This window comes from Monopterus albus, unplaced genomic scaffold (genome assembly GCF_001952655.1).
Source record: "Monopterus albus unplaced genomic scaffold, M_albus_1.0 scaffold1.1, whole genome shotgun sequence".
NCBI lineage: Eukaryota > Metazoa > Chordata > Actinopteri > Synbranchiformes > Synbranchidae > Monopterus > Monopterus albus.
The window spans coordinates 4,434,010-4,448,122 of NW_018127881.1; the positions used below are offsets into that span (position 1 = coordinate 4,434,010).

At 37.1% G+C, this 14,113-nt stretch overlaps 1 protein-coding gene across 1 annotated transcript; it reads right to left on the minus strand.

Annotated features, from left to right (window-relative positions):
• Nucleotides 1-121: 121 nt before the first annotated feature.
• Nucleotides 122-12,458, minus strand: LOC109973851 (protein phosphatase 1 regulatory subunit 12B-like). Its single transcript, XM_020623728.1, has 7 exons — nucleotides 12,104-12,458; nucleotides 8,046-8,062; nucleotides 7,802-7,940; nucleotides 6,994-7,095; nucleotides 6,499-6,549; nucleotides 6,358-6,408; nucleotides 122-4,295 (listed from the first exon to the last, which is right to left on the minus strand). Exons 1-7 carry the CDS (start codon nucleotides 12,203-12,205, stop codon nucleotides 4,209-4,211), a joined length of 549 nt encoding a protein of 182 aa, XP_020479384.1. The 5' UTR covers nucleotides 12,206-12,458; the 3' UTR covers nucleotides 122-4,208.
• Between the last annotated feature and the right edge of the window lie 1,655 nt (nucleotides 12,459-14,113).

A 14,113-nucleotide genomic window follows, 5' to 3' on the forward strand; every position in this document is an offset into this window, starting at 1 on the left:
GGTTTAGTTGGTTTATTTGTTGGTTTGTTCACAGCAAATCTCAAAGAGTTATAAAAATGGATTTTGATGATAACATTTTTTGGAGAAGGAGCTTGTGGCCCACAGAACTATCTATTACAATCCAAATATTTTCTAATGGCATTATGGAAAAACTGAGCTGCCTTGGCAAACGTTTACACTCTCTAGTTTGCATATAAAGAAAACCAAACTCTGTTTTTTTTTATTTTATTAATTTTATTGCTTTAATGAGTTAGTTCTGTGAAATATTATTATGGTATATTGTCCAGTTTGGTAATTAACCAAAATGAATCATCTTTTCATCACAAAAGTCATTTTGAACACACAGTATAACTAATTTATTGTAAAGGGATGAGCTGCTGTTGAGATTTTTGTGCATGTTCTGAGATGCTGTGTCCACCGTGACGTCTTTCATGTGGGGATTTGTTTGCACCGTGGTTGTACCATGTGATTGTTTTGGTTTGTGCCATTTAATATTAGATAAACCTTTATGTATAACGTAGACTATATGAAACTGAGCAATCCTAAGCTTTATGACAGTCCAGTATCATGTATTTATGTCTCTTATTGTCAAGAGACTAAGAGGGGCAGCACGGTGGTGCAGTGGTTAGCACTGTTGCCTCATAGCAAGAAGTTTCCAGGTTCGGGGCCTTTCTGTGTGGAGCTTGCATGTGCTTGAGTGGGTTCTCTTCAGGTACTCTGGCTTCCTCCCACAGTCCAAAGACATGATTAGGTTGATTGGCAACTCTAAATTGCCCACATTAGTGTATATGCATATATGTATCCCAATTTGGGTTGCGTCAGGAAGTTTATCTGGCGTAAAACGCTTGCCAATTGTATGCATGTGAACAGTTGATTCGCTGTGGGGACCCCTAACAGGAACGGCCGAAAGTAGTATCAGATTGTCGAGGGACTAAGAGGGAGACGGACCAGACACATTTCACATTTTTAATATCAAGTCTATTCTTAAGATTCATCTTCACAGTGTGGTGTCAATTTTAAGTTCCGATCTTAATGTAAAGAAGCACCTCATTACATCATATGCTACAAAGGTCTTTTTTCCCCCCCTGGGGTTATTTTATATACTCACTCTCATCTATGTATAATGTGAGCAGCGGCCAGATGATGCCTTTTTATGTATTTACAATATGACCATTAGCAACTGTGTTTGTTTATTGGTGTTCTTTTAATGAACTACATCATTTTGCCAACTCTCTGTGATGCAGCAACAGAATCCCTATCTTCCTGGGTCTCACACAGAGCAGACCCGCACACTGCAGAGCAACAGTCACAATGCGATGCTGCCAGCCTGAGCTTCAGTAATGCTTCCTTGTTTGTCACAATCCTCTTATGTGAATATAGTCAAGATAAACAACCAAAGACTTGATCGTCAACCTACTCATTCATGCATTTACTCACTGAGCAACAGACAAGAGAACTGCTTGAACTTGACTCTTGTTTGTGTCTCGTTGTAGTGTGTCAATAGTTGTCTTTTTGTAAACTGCATGATTTATTTCCTTACAAAAATCCATGTTTTCCTGCAAAAATAGAAGCAAAAGGATAGAAAAAAATGTACTCATATATTAGTCATTGTAGCCCTGAATGACTCAAGGGAACCCAAATCTAGGATGTGGTCAGGACTTGTCTATGTGTTGTCAAAAGGTAATCATAGGAAATAAAGGCATTTTAAGTAGCCTTGCTCTATGTGGTGTGTAAATGTAATTAGAGGATGTCTTTCCACATGTGGTCAGTGGATGGCATCATATACTGTACAGCTTGAGAGAAATGCCAGAAAACAGCACTGAGAATTACATGTTTTACTAAATGCTATGATGCAGTACAAATGTAACAACAACACAAGGCTGATAAACCAAACTAAAATGCAGCACATCTGTAGTATAACCAACCAGGACACTGCACTGCAGTCTGTCTTATTTTGAGTGAATACAGTAAGTGAATAATATACATGCCATTTTACGGATGCCTCCTCAAAAACGGAGCCAATTTTAGGACTCCTCCTCAGATTAGTCATGATATATAAAGTGAAAATTAAATATAAATCGAATTGAAAGTAATATCTCAGCCTGGCAGGAATTCCACAAGAAGAAGATTTTAAAAGGGACTCATTAAATCCTCTAAACACACACACAAGATAAGTGATAGCCAGAAGAGATTGGGATGCTTTGTACGTCACTGCTGACGACAATTACTTTAGGGTCAAACTTTGTTACTGACCTTTACTCTTGGATCATCACTAGATGTTTATCCACTTTTCTTATTATCTCTTTTTTATTCTTTGTTTATTGAGTAGTTGAGAACATATCAGCAGCTACAAAGATATAAACCTGCAGTGAAGCTTTGCTGTCAGTGAACCATGACTTAGAGCCTTTCTGTTCTTGTTATCCTTTTTTCTTTAAACAGTCTATGTCCTATATAAATAACTACTGTGTTTACATTTTGAAAAGAGCGATGCTTGGCAACAAAGATCGAGTTCTGCATGTTGAGAGACAACTCAGTGAATAAACTAAGTTTTTAAACAAATGTTGGATGGAGATCAAGCAGCCTTTTACTTATATATGTGTGTCAAATTCTCCAACAGACGATTTATTGATTGGTTAATTCCACAAAATGTGACCATGACTGTTGTACACAGGAACCCCGTTCTGAACACGACCATTTGTAGGCAAAATGAAAAATAAACTGTTTCCATTATGTATACTTTGTTGATGATATCTGTCCATTCCCTCTTTATGAGGCACTGGCTGCTTCCCTCACAGTATTTTCTTTTTTACAAGCAGCTGCCAAAATATCAAATAGATATTTAGTGACGTGCCCTGAATGGAAAGCAACACTCCCTAAGATGAAAGTGCAGAGCTTTAAAGGTGTATTCATATTAAATATACCTTCTGTTGTTTTATGCATCTCTGACCAGAAAGGTCTTATTACTGGGCTTACTTGGAATATGTACTGCTTGGCTCCGTCTCCTCTGAGGTCTCCTGCACTTTGTATCCTCTCCTCTAGAGGGTGCTGTTCTGGGGTTATTAAAAAAAATCTAATAAGACATATCCATCCAAATTCTTGCCATGTATGCAAGTTACAGTTTGACTTTCACTGAAAGTCACATCAACTTCCTACTTTATTTATTTATTTATTTATTTTTTACATATTCTGTGTAATTAGATTTTTTTCATGAAACCCTTATGCAACTTTCAGCACTGGACTGTCATGTTTGCCCACTTTTCATGGGAATGTAAATGCTCAGATTTCAATTTTATTTATTTAGACAACTTTATGGGGGTTTAATCTTAAAGTTAATCTTAAATTCCTGAACTTGGAAACAGCAGCCAAGAGAAACAAGTTCATTTCCCCCGAGAATCAGATCAAAAACTCCAGAACAACTGTAATAAATTTCCCTTGAGGTGAAATTCTCTTGTCATTTACCATGACTTGTTTTTAAAAAAAGGCAAAAATCTAAAGCTAGTGACAAAGAGTTAATAACAAATTGATTCATCTCTTACATGCAGGTCTGACTTTGCTTTGGTGCTGACAGTTATGACAAAAAACAACAGGCCTGCTCTTTCTCAGACCATCTTTCATATGTCTTGTTGTATTTATAGTGCAGGTTAAGAGGGAAAGCCTGTCGTTTGTGATGTCATATTTCAACCTAAAACTCTTAAATCAGACATGACATTCTCACATTTCTGAGAAATGCAGCTCATCCACCACCTGCTGTCCGTAATAGCTCAGAGCCGGTAGTCAGGGTTTGCATATGTAATAGACCAAATGTTGCAGATGCTATGGCAGAACCTCAGTGGAAATACCTGCAATATTTTGTCCATTTATGTATGCAGAGATATTCTTGATATGCTTATACAGTTAAAAAAAAACTGTGTTGGAATTTGTCCTTATGTAGAAATATTTAAGACATGTGTTACTTGTTTAAATACAGTACATTGAGGGGATATTCATTTACTAAACATACAATGGAAAATCAGCCTGCCTTATAAAGACATCTCAGTCTTCAACACAAACAAGAAAGAATTTGGGTTTCCAAATTACTGGGAAACTACAGTATGTGCATATGTACTTTCTTTATGAGGTCAGGATGAGTGTAATGAGAGCAGGGTACAGTATACAGTAGATATAAATATGGGTTCTGGCATCCTTCCCTCTTCTTTCTGTGTCCTGTCTCACTTTGACAGTTTAGTGATGACGCGGATTAAAGCTCCATTCTCATCCTTCAATCTTTGGTTCTCCATCTTAAGCTCTGCTTTAACCTGAAGAGAGCGAGCATGAGACAACAAAAATGGGCACACAGGTAAAATCACATATTCCCGTTGTAAGAAATGTAACAAGTCACTAAAACACTAGATATACATTTGCCGTAGGCCTATAGGTTTAATGACACTTGTTAATTTTTGCTGTATGATAATCGTGCAGCTCATTTTGAAGGTTGATTGATTTCTAGGGCTTGATCAGGTGATGCAGGTTCAAAGGAACCATTTTATATAATATAATAATGATTCCAGGCAATTGGAAGTGATGAAGCCTCTTGGATGAGAGGTGAAACGTCTTCAATCTAGAAATCTAAGTCCAGTTGATTTTTTCTAAGGTTTTTTTCAGTTTACTATGACCTGGATGACTGAGAATCTGCACAGACATCCAGGCAATTTCAACAACTTTTTCAACTTACTGCTTTCAAACAAAGCCATGCTTTTGCATGCTTGCAACCTCCAGGGTGTAAATACACAAATTCATCTTCAGACATTCTTGCAGGATGAGAAGTTGGTTAGTCCAACATTGAAGAACAAGGTCGGTCATTTTCTATATTAATAATTTCAGCAACCTCCATACAGATCCTAAAACCGATACAGTTTTTCATCCTGTCAGTCCTTGATTAGCTCGTCCGTGCGATAGACCTCCACTATTGTTCAAAAACCATTAAAAAGACATCAGGGAAACGCACCGCCACAGTTGGTGAGACGTTTTTTCACTGCAAAACCACAGACCCGACTATGTTGCCCCAAAGTCTCTGAGTGGCTGTAATTTTCTTAAATTATCATGAGTGAGAGTCAACTGCGTATGTGCGAGATCTTGTGCAAGCTCTCTTCTTTGTTTACGTTCTGCTGGCTGATCACACTCAGTCCTGGGGTTTGCTAATGAAGAAATACTGTATGTCATCCAGTGCAGCAGTGTGTTTCACTGAGATCTAAGGCACAGGTGAATACACACTGATGGACATTAACTGTGAGTAGAGCCAAGTCATTGTCGGTTTTAGTCTTTGTATGAGTGTTGAAAGTACTGTTAATATGGAAAATGATCGGCCTTATACTTTCATGTTATACTATTTTTGATTTTCATTTCTCATCATATTAGAGGAATTCTTTAAATGGTGTGCATGGATTGTGTCACAAAAGTGTTTTTAGACAAGTTTGACACATTTATTCATTCATATATGAATTCACTAAGATTTTTAAGGGTTTTGAATCCTAGTACAGAACTATCTTGCAGTCCAAAGTGGTCCAGTCTCCTTGAATTTGCCCTTTTTTTACAGTACAATGCTGCTCTATCTTTCACGCTTGAGGAGATGAGAGTAAGATGTACCAGGCACAGCTTTTATTTACAACCTCATATGTTTTGAATATACAGTTTCACAATGTGGTGTCAAATTAAAGATCAAATCTTATTTTAAAAAAGCAACTCATTACATCAGTTTACTGGCTTCTGTGCCTATTGTTGATTCATCTAGAAAGGAAACTGGCTTCACAATAAAACAATTTATTATAATATAACAAATACGTGCACACTTGTAGACTTGCAATCACTGAAACAGAAACACAGTTGGACTAGATTTGTTCATCTAAATAAATGTAACAGCGGTTCCCTATTGTGCACATTCATTGTGAAATCAGCATCCCGTGTTGTTTTAGTTCTCACATTCATGCACAACAAGAGGATTTTGTTTGTATCGTCTTGAGAATAACACAAGGGACATTTGTGAGCAGTAGGCTGCAGATGAATACTGATGACTCACTCGCTGCAGAGTCAAAGAGCTCTCACATTCCCCAGCCAGCAGAGAATAACGGTGACAAATGAGGTAAACTAAAACCATTGTATACAGACCTGCTAACGCCATGGCACTACATCTCACACTCACACTGTTTGCATTGGGTTATTTGTTTCCTTCATGTCAAATAAGATGAACTTTCTCCCAAATAAGAGATTCTGCTGTTGCATTTTTAAATGTGTGAAAGAGAACTCTATAGCCTAATAAAGTCAACACGTATATCACAGCAAACAGGAAACTTTAAATGTAATATAAATATTTAGCTTAATTACCTTCAGTTGTTCTTCCATCTCTGTTATCCTTTTCTTAAGACTACAACTTTCCTATGTAAAGGAACATTTATTAAACATAATTAATACAAAGCAATTAAACCAAATATTGTAAAAACATGTCTTAACATCAGTAGTCCATACCTTTTTTTCTGCTTCAAGCATGTTGGAGCTACAATCTCCTGGTTTTCCCTTCTGCAACAAAAGACAGGTTGTTATCTTTAATCAACTGTTTTTATTTTAGGTGTTGCATTTTCATCACAGGTGCATGTGTGTGATGTAAAATTAACAATATATATAGAGTCTCATACACACACACAGACTCTAAAGCAGCCCGTTATTATCCCTTTTTCAGACCTGACACCTGACAGTGCTAACGCTACAGCATCTTGGTAGAACTATTATCCTTCATGCCACATTTCTTCCACATTACATTATCACTTGGTATCATCATAAGAATATGTGGAAGAATATGTATGTGCTGAGAAGAAAAGTCACAGTGATTTAAATTATGACTTGCAGAAACTTTTGTTACTTTTTCAACTGCTCCTTTAGCAAAACTTTAGCATGAGTTTTTTCACACCTCCAGATCTGGATTATGGACACTGACTGTCAGTTACTGTATTCAAAGGAAAGTACCTGTGCTCTCTGCAGCTGGTCCTGAATCATGGCGAGTTCCTGTTTGCTTGTTTCCAGCTTGGACTTGAGCCTTTGATTGGTGGCCAGTGCCTTTTCGTACATCTACAAAGTGCGCACTTGTTAGGATTTCCAAAGGAGTGTTTCAGCATTGACATTTTTGGTTCATCTGTGAAATATCTCAACAAGCATTCAGTGGACTGTCATTTAATTTTGTGCATATATTCATGATGACCAGATAATGACATTTTCAGGCTTAGGCATTTCCCTGACTTTTTATCTAATGTCACCAAGACGTTCACATTTGAGTGTAATTTATCAGCAATTATTAGATGCTTTCTGTGATTACTCATCTAGACCCTTAGCCCTAAATGATGCCTAAACCCCAAAATCTGAATTTACAATGATATAAAACAAATAACTAAGACAATTTATAAAAAAAATTGCCAAATAAATTGCTTTGTATATTTCTTACTTATCAAAATCTTTGCCAATTAATTTTCTGTCAGTCAAAAAAATAACTGTTTATGCTGCATGACATTTTGTAGCGTACTATTTGAAATGTTTAAGACAGATATCTTGCAACTTAGAGGCTAATTTTCATTGTTTAACTGATAAAGTCACTCACCTTGGTGGTGATTATTCTGTAAAACAGCCTGTTAAAGTGCCTGCTGAAAATCTTTGGCTGAGAAGCTCTAAAATAAGTTTACTGAGTTATTTTATTTTACCTGAACACTGCACACATTTTTTTTGCAGATCAACAATAAGCATTAGAAATATTGTACATCAAGATTCAAACTGTATCACCTGCCTTTTTATATTCATTGTTTGCTATCTCTTCTTCTGCCTTTTTTTTTGCAGACAGTCTGTTCTCCCTCCGCAAAAAATAGGATTCAGCATGGTTTGTTGATGTGTCATGAGAAACATCAGTCTTTCCAGATGTTCTCAGTCTGATGAAGGAGAAGAGGTATTATATGTTTCACACATAGGTTTAGCTCCATCAACAATAATTTAATTACTTCTATATGTAGTGAATTACATTAGAGGACGCTTACCCAGACAGTCCCTCATGCTGCAATAGAAAGAGAAATGTGTTAGAAGTGATCAGCTGACCAGAGTGAAATATGCAATGACAACGCCAATGGAAGAAATTGTATTGAATTGTATTCCATTAATTTATCTAAGGTTTCAGCTGTATTTAACTCTCAAATACAACAATACAAAAATATATATATTCAGAGCTACAGAATAAATGTTTTGATTCTTAGCCATGTTAACAACTTGACTCTGGGTTGGAAATCAGTCAGTCCTCTACTTTGTCCTAAACTAAAAGGATTTTGATCATTTTCACACCAGCTTAAACATGTTATGGCTTAAACAAACCATTCAGCTCCATCATGACGCCCCTTCTACTTTAGCAGATGCTCATTACTGTACAAATGATGACACAGTACAACTTAACTTCATCCTTTGTGTGACAGGCTGTTTGATTATAGGAAATTTATTAGGTAAAGAATAGAATCAAATCCGCAAATGAGGCTATATTTTGCACCATGTTGGACATTTCTTTTATATCATAAACATGCAGTTCAAGCTCAGTCAGATTTTATTTATATAAAGCACCAGTCATACGAGTCAAATGCAATTCAAAGCACTTTACAAGACATTGACATGGGACTAGTCAGAGAGCAAAGACTAAAAACAGCTTCACCACAGGTTTTCGTTCTGCTTTTTAGCTCAGCTAAAAGAGAAGGACCAAGGATCTGAGAGGTCTTCTTGGTTCATAAATTAAAAGCATTCTTATAAACAGTTTTGTGCAAGACCATGTAGTGCCTTATTGACTAATGAAAAGATCGATGTGAAAGTTAACAGGAAGCAAGTGCGAAACCTTTAAGGATGTGTGTAACGTGTTCTCTTCTTCTGGTCTTATCAGATCCGATGTGCATCGTGGTAAACCAGAAAAGAGTCATGCAGTTATTATGCACACAGGACATATTTTATTACTAAATGAACAAGTACATTCATGATCAGTTTAGTATTATGAACACTGAAAAGAGTATTAATGACAAAATATCTTGTGTATCAGTGATACTAACAGGAATTCATTAGGAAAGATACCACCTCCCAAAAAAAGAGTAAAGACAGAAAGAAAAGGTTTATGGCAGCTTTAAATACCAAGTCAAATAAAAGAAGGAGAGAGGAAATGACCGCTTAAACAAACCGACAAGCACAGATAACTAAACATTTCCAAAAAAGGTAACAGCTCTGGCAGTGGCCATGACAATTTGTTCACCACTGCCTGTTAAAGTTGGAAGAGTTATACAGCATGTGAACTGAGAGATTTTCAAGCATAAGAACAGAGTGGAAGCATCAGTGATAGTCGAATTATCACACTCCCTTCACATGGCTAAAGATGTACAGTACACTGCTTGACTGAGGGTGAGGGATAATAATTCTTACATCACCAATAAGAATAATTTTTGATATTGATTCTCCAGGTCTGTGTAACTCCGCTGGAGGGATGACAAACACCATTCTAACCAAAAGATATTCCCTAACTTGGTTTCATGATGATGGTAGTGGAGTGTGTCGCCTAGCACACTGGTCCAAAATCTCCCAGAGGTGTTCACTTTAGTTGGCATCTGAAGACCAGAGAATATACTCACCAAACTTTTCAGTGACTCCTGGTGCTCTCTATGGAAACAGTACAGTACAGTGCAGTATGCTTTCCACTCATTTATTCAGGTTCATCCTTACCCATTCTTTATGTACACATTGGCAAGGCAAGTTTTTATTACTGTACTTTGAATTACATTACAAAAATAATTGTCCATAGGACATAAAAGTGCATTTAAATCCAGTTGCCGAGATGTCCCAAGAGGAATGACAGCATCAGTTGTTTCAGAAAATGCCCCCAAGTGGCGTATAGATGCAGTAGGAGTTTTAAACCACAATGGCAATCATGTTAGTGTCACCATGACAACCAAAGTCCCCTGGCCTTAATGAAGTATTTTAACCCAAGCCATAATTTTCCCCAAAACCTAACCACATTGTTTTTTGCATGTAAACCCAGCAAATCCTTGTCCACAGTGCTGCCACATCACAAAACCAATTTCTTTTTTCAACATTGATTTGTAATGTTCTTGGACCTTACAGACAAATTATGCAGTCCTGCCAAGGGGATGGACAAATAAATGCATTTTGGCTCCAGGATGGAAATGTCAGTCTGTAACTCAGCTGCTGCTCTACTTTGTTCTAAACTACAAGGTTTTGACTGAACTTAATACCAATTTAAAACTTATGAAGCATAAACACATCATTCAGCCCCAACTTGACCCTGTTATCTATGTCAGTAAATGGTCATTACTGCACAAATGTTGACATCACAGTGTTTGACTTTGCCATTTGTTTGACAGGCTGTCTGCATCCCCCTCAAACAAACAGCTGAAAATATATTCACTGCTGCAGGACCAGTGCTTAGGTTTTTAGTTGTGATAGCAGTATGAAGGAATTGTCTGTGAACTGATTGGTCCACTACTTTGGTGCAGCCTGAAATAGCTTCACAATTGCTGGATGGATTTTCATGAAATTTGGTGAAGGCATTGTACTGACCTAACATTTCATCTGGCACCATCATCAGGTAAAAATTTTAATGTGTCAGGTACTTTAATTTATGACCAAATGACATTCCCATCAGGCTCAGCTTTAAATTCAGCAAGGCCTTTGAAAGTACTCTACATGAGACATAACAAGGGGTTAAGACAAGTTTTAAATCAGTTCACACAGTAAGAAGTACATGCAGTTTCATTTAGCATTGCATTCTTTTAGACCAGACACCTCTTAGAGAGTCACGTAAACAAAAGCAATAAGCAGACTGGTGATCAATGCTCAAGAAGTTACATGTCTAACAAAATCATGGCGATGGCAAGTGAATTTCTGTAAAGAAGAAAAGGGCCATTAAGTTAGAGACACTATATGCAAACACTCAGACCTTTACAAGGTCTCTGGATCTTCACCAGACTCTGATGTAAGCTCCTGTGGACATTTAGATACGCTTGGTAAACAGTCATTAATAATATATGGTGCACAGACTTGGGAAAAGCCCTGGTTTCGTTTAAGGGACATCATATATAAACAGATGCTGATGAAAAAGTAGACTAACTTTGTCCCATGTATATGAGTGTCTCAGTCATTAAACTGTCCCCCAGCTTTTCTAGATCTGAAAAGGAACTTTGTCTGCTGATGAGTGGAAAATGTGAGCTTCTCGTAGGACTAGCAGAGAGATAAACATCCATAAATACTGTGTCTCAGTTCCCACAGGCCGAGTCCTAAGCACTCAATCCCTCATTCTCTCTGTTCTCTGTCTTCCTGTCTCTCACCCCCTGCTTTCTTTCTCTCACTCTCTCTCATCTTCCTCTCTTCCCTCTGTCTCACATACTGGCATTCTCCATGTCTCTCCATTGATCTTTCCCAAGTGGATTCTTAGTTTCCATAAACATAAACAGACTAACTGTTCTTTACTGTCTTTCCACTGTTGCATTTTCAAGTTTTGATCTTTGTTGTTCATGCACATTGACATGTAATTTTCTTTTATAGCTGTTGTTAGTTATTAAAGGCCTTTCAAAGCAAGGCAAAGTCTGACCCATAAATGTGTGTGTGTAAAGATTGCGCTTTAGAAAAACCTGCTTAACTCAAAACAGCATGATTTAATAAATAATCCACTGATAAAACTGCAAAGTGGAAGTGAAACCATAACTTCATAAAACAGCAACACTAACTTTTGTGAAATTCTTCTTTTACATGTTGTGCCTTCTTTTAATTCCAGCATAGCATAAGGAACATTAGTATAATACTGATAGTACCATAAGAATTCTAAAGTTGATCAGAAGATATTAGAAAAAAAATATTTCTATTCCAACAGCTGTCATGAGTTTATTTCTAGTGAAGCAGGACTACACATAGGCTGTGCCATACATTCAGACTGAATTATCTACAGCATGTCCTAAGGTTCTATGGCAAAATACAAACACATTTGCATTGCAGCATGTTTGCATTATTTGGCATTTCTACTAAATAAACAGACACTGACGAGATGAAAGACATCAGGCCTTACCCTCAGGCTCCTGGTGGTGGGAGTGGATGAAGTTGTAGAGGAGTCAGAGAGTGACTTTTTAATGCGAGGCTGCTCTTTGTTGTAAGACAGTATAGATGACATCACTGAGAGCTGCTAAGGCCACTGCATGCAGCTGTAATGTGGTCCAGAGTACTGAACTTCCAAAAAGTTAAAAAGCTCTTCTTAAACAAAAATCTCTAAACAAGCTGCTGATGAATGAATTTGTTATCCATCCTGATATAAAATGCTGATGCGGCTCTTTACTTAGTTAAAGCGAGTAACTCACGAGTAACTTCATGTGATGGTAAGATACTGCATAGCTGATGAGAGTGAAGGAAAAGCACAAGTGTGACTGAGACCAGTGGAGGAAGTGGTGGGACTGGAGAGTAGGCGGGCTGCTCTGTGTGTGTGTGTGTGTGTGTGTGTGTGTGTGTGTGTGCATACAAGGATTTCACAGCAGCATTTTAAAGGGACTCACAGTCATTCAGTAAAATGTCTAAAGCATTATTAGTCACATTATGGTGTTTCATCTTTCATCTGTGTGTTTAATTTTCACATAGATTAGTACACTTACTGTGATGCATAAGGACACGTTCATCTCTGTGCATTAAAAATAAGTTATTTAATACAGTTTTGTGTTAACAAAAAAGGCTGTTAGAAATGAGAAAATCTACTGAAACTAATGCTTAAGATAAGATCTCTGGTTTTACATCTCGAGGCTGTGTGGGTTGATTGTTAAGACAAGCTTACATACCTGTCTCAGTATGTTCCATGACACACTTGTATGTATTAGGATTAGCAATTTAGACACCTAAAAAGGGAAAACAATGAGAAGAGTGCATTATCTTTGCTTTATTAGTGCTGAAAAATTAACGTAACACTGATGAGTTTACCATTCAATGTTAATGTACATATGGCTCAAGACCCATAAAAATTGTAGTTGTTAGAAACTTGATCTATCTGTCAGCTTCTCCATTTCCCTTTGTGTCTGTCATACTTTCTACCAAGCATGGCTGGGCCACAGTGGCCTGCTGTTTGTCCTAAGAATTTAATGTACCGTAATTACTTTAACCCTTCATTTTAGGTTAGTTGCCAGTTAGTGTTTTACCCTTATTTACACACCACATTGTTTGTAAATGCAGCCTGGCCACCCAAGAGGCACCACCTCCTAGCAGAAAATAGTAATTTAAATTTTTATACAAAAGAGCATGACGACAAGAGATCAGTAGGCTCTATGTGCCAGTCGCAGACCTACTCACGTGACCAGAATGTATAGTTGTACCATAAATAACTTTACAGTGAGAGGCACTATACGTGTACTTGCATGATAGTACTGCAAGCTTTAAGCACATCCTCTTTAGCAAATATTGCAAAAAACAAAACATAACAACAACAAAAAGTAATAAACAAACAAAAATCTATTGTCGTTATATAATGTTCTATGTTATTCTTGCCATTTGTAAAATTACTCTTCATTTATAACAAATTAATTTATTATGATAATTTTTCAAAGATCTAAATGACTTCGGCCAATTCTACCACAGAATCCTATAGGAGGAGGACTTCCATGTTCAAGTCACACCCAGGACCTCGATTCTTTTCATTCCGTTCCATGGGCCCAATTCTTTCTGTTCACACTTCACAAACAAAAGCAATCCTTATGCTCCACCCATGTGGAATAAAACAACAGGTGTTATGATCAGTAACTTTGTTTTCAAATGTATTATATTATATGCATCATTATATTCTGAATGAAAAAATACATACAAGTTACTAAATGTTTTGTCAAGGAGGGATTTTTATTTATATATTTGTAACGTTTATTTATTTTTATTTATAAAATTGACAAATGTAATGCTCTTATTTTGGAGCCCAAATCGCCTAACTTCCGCAGTTTCCGCCCACCTTGACGAAATCACTTTTCCCCTAGGTAAGTCACGTGTGCGTGACAGGTAGCCCCTCTGTTTGGCGAAATATGCCAAAATCACTCCAAGCACATTGGTCTCAAAC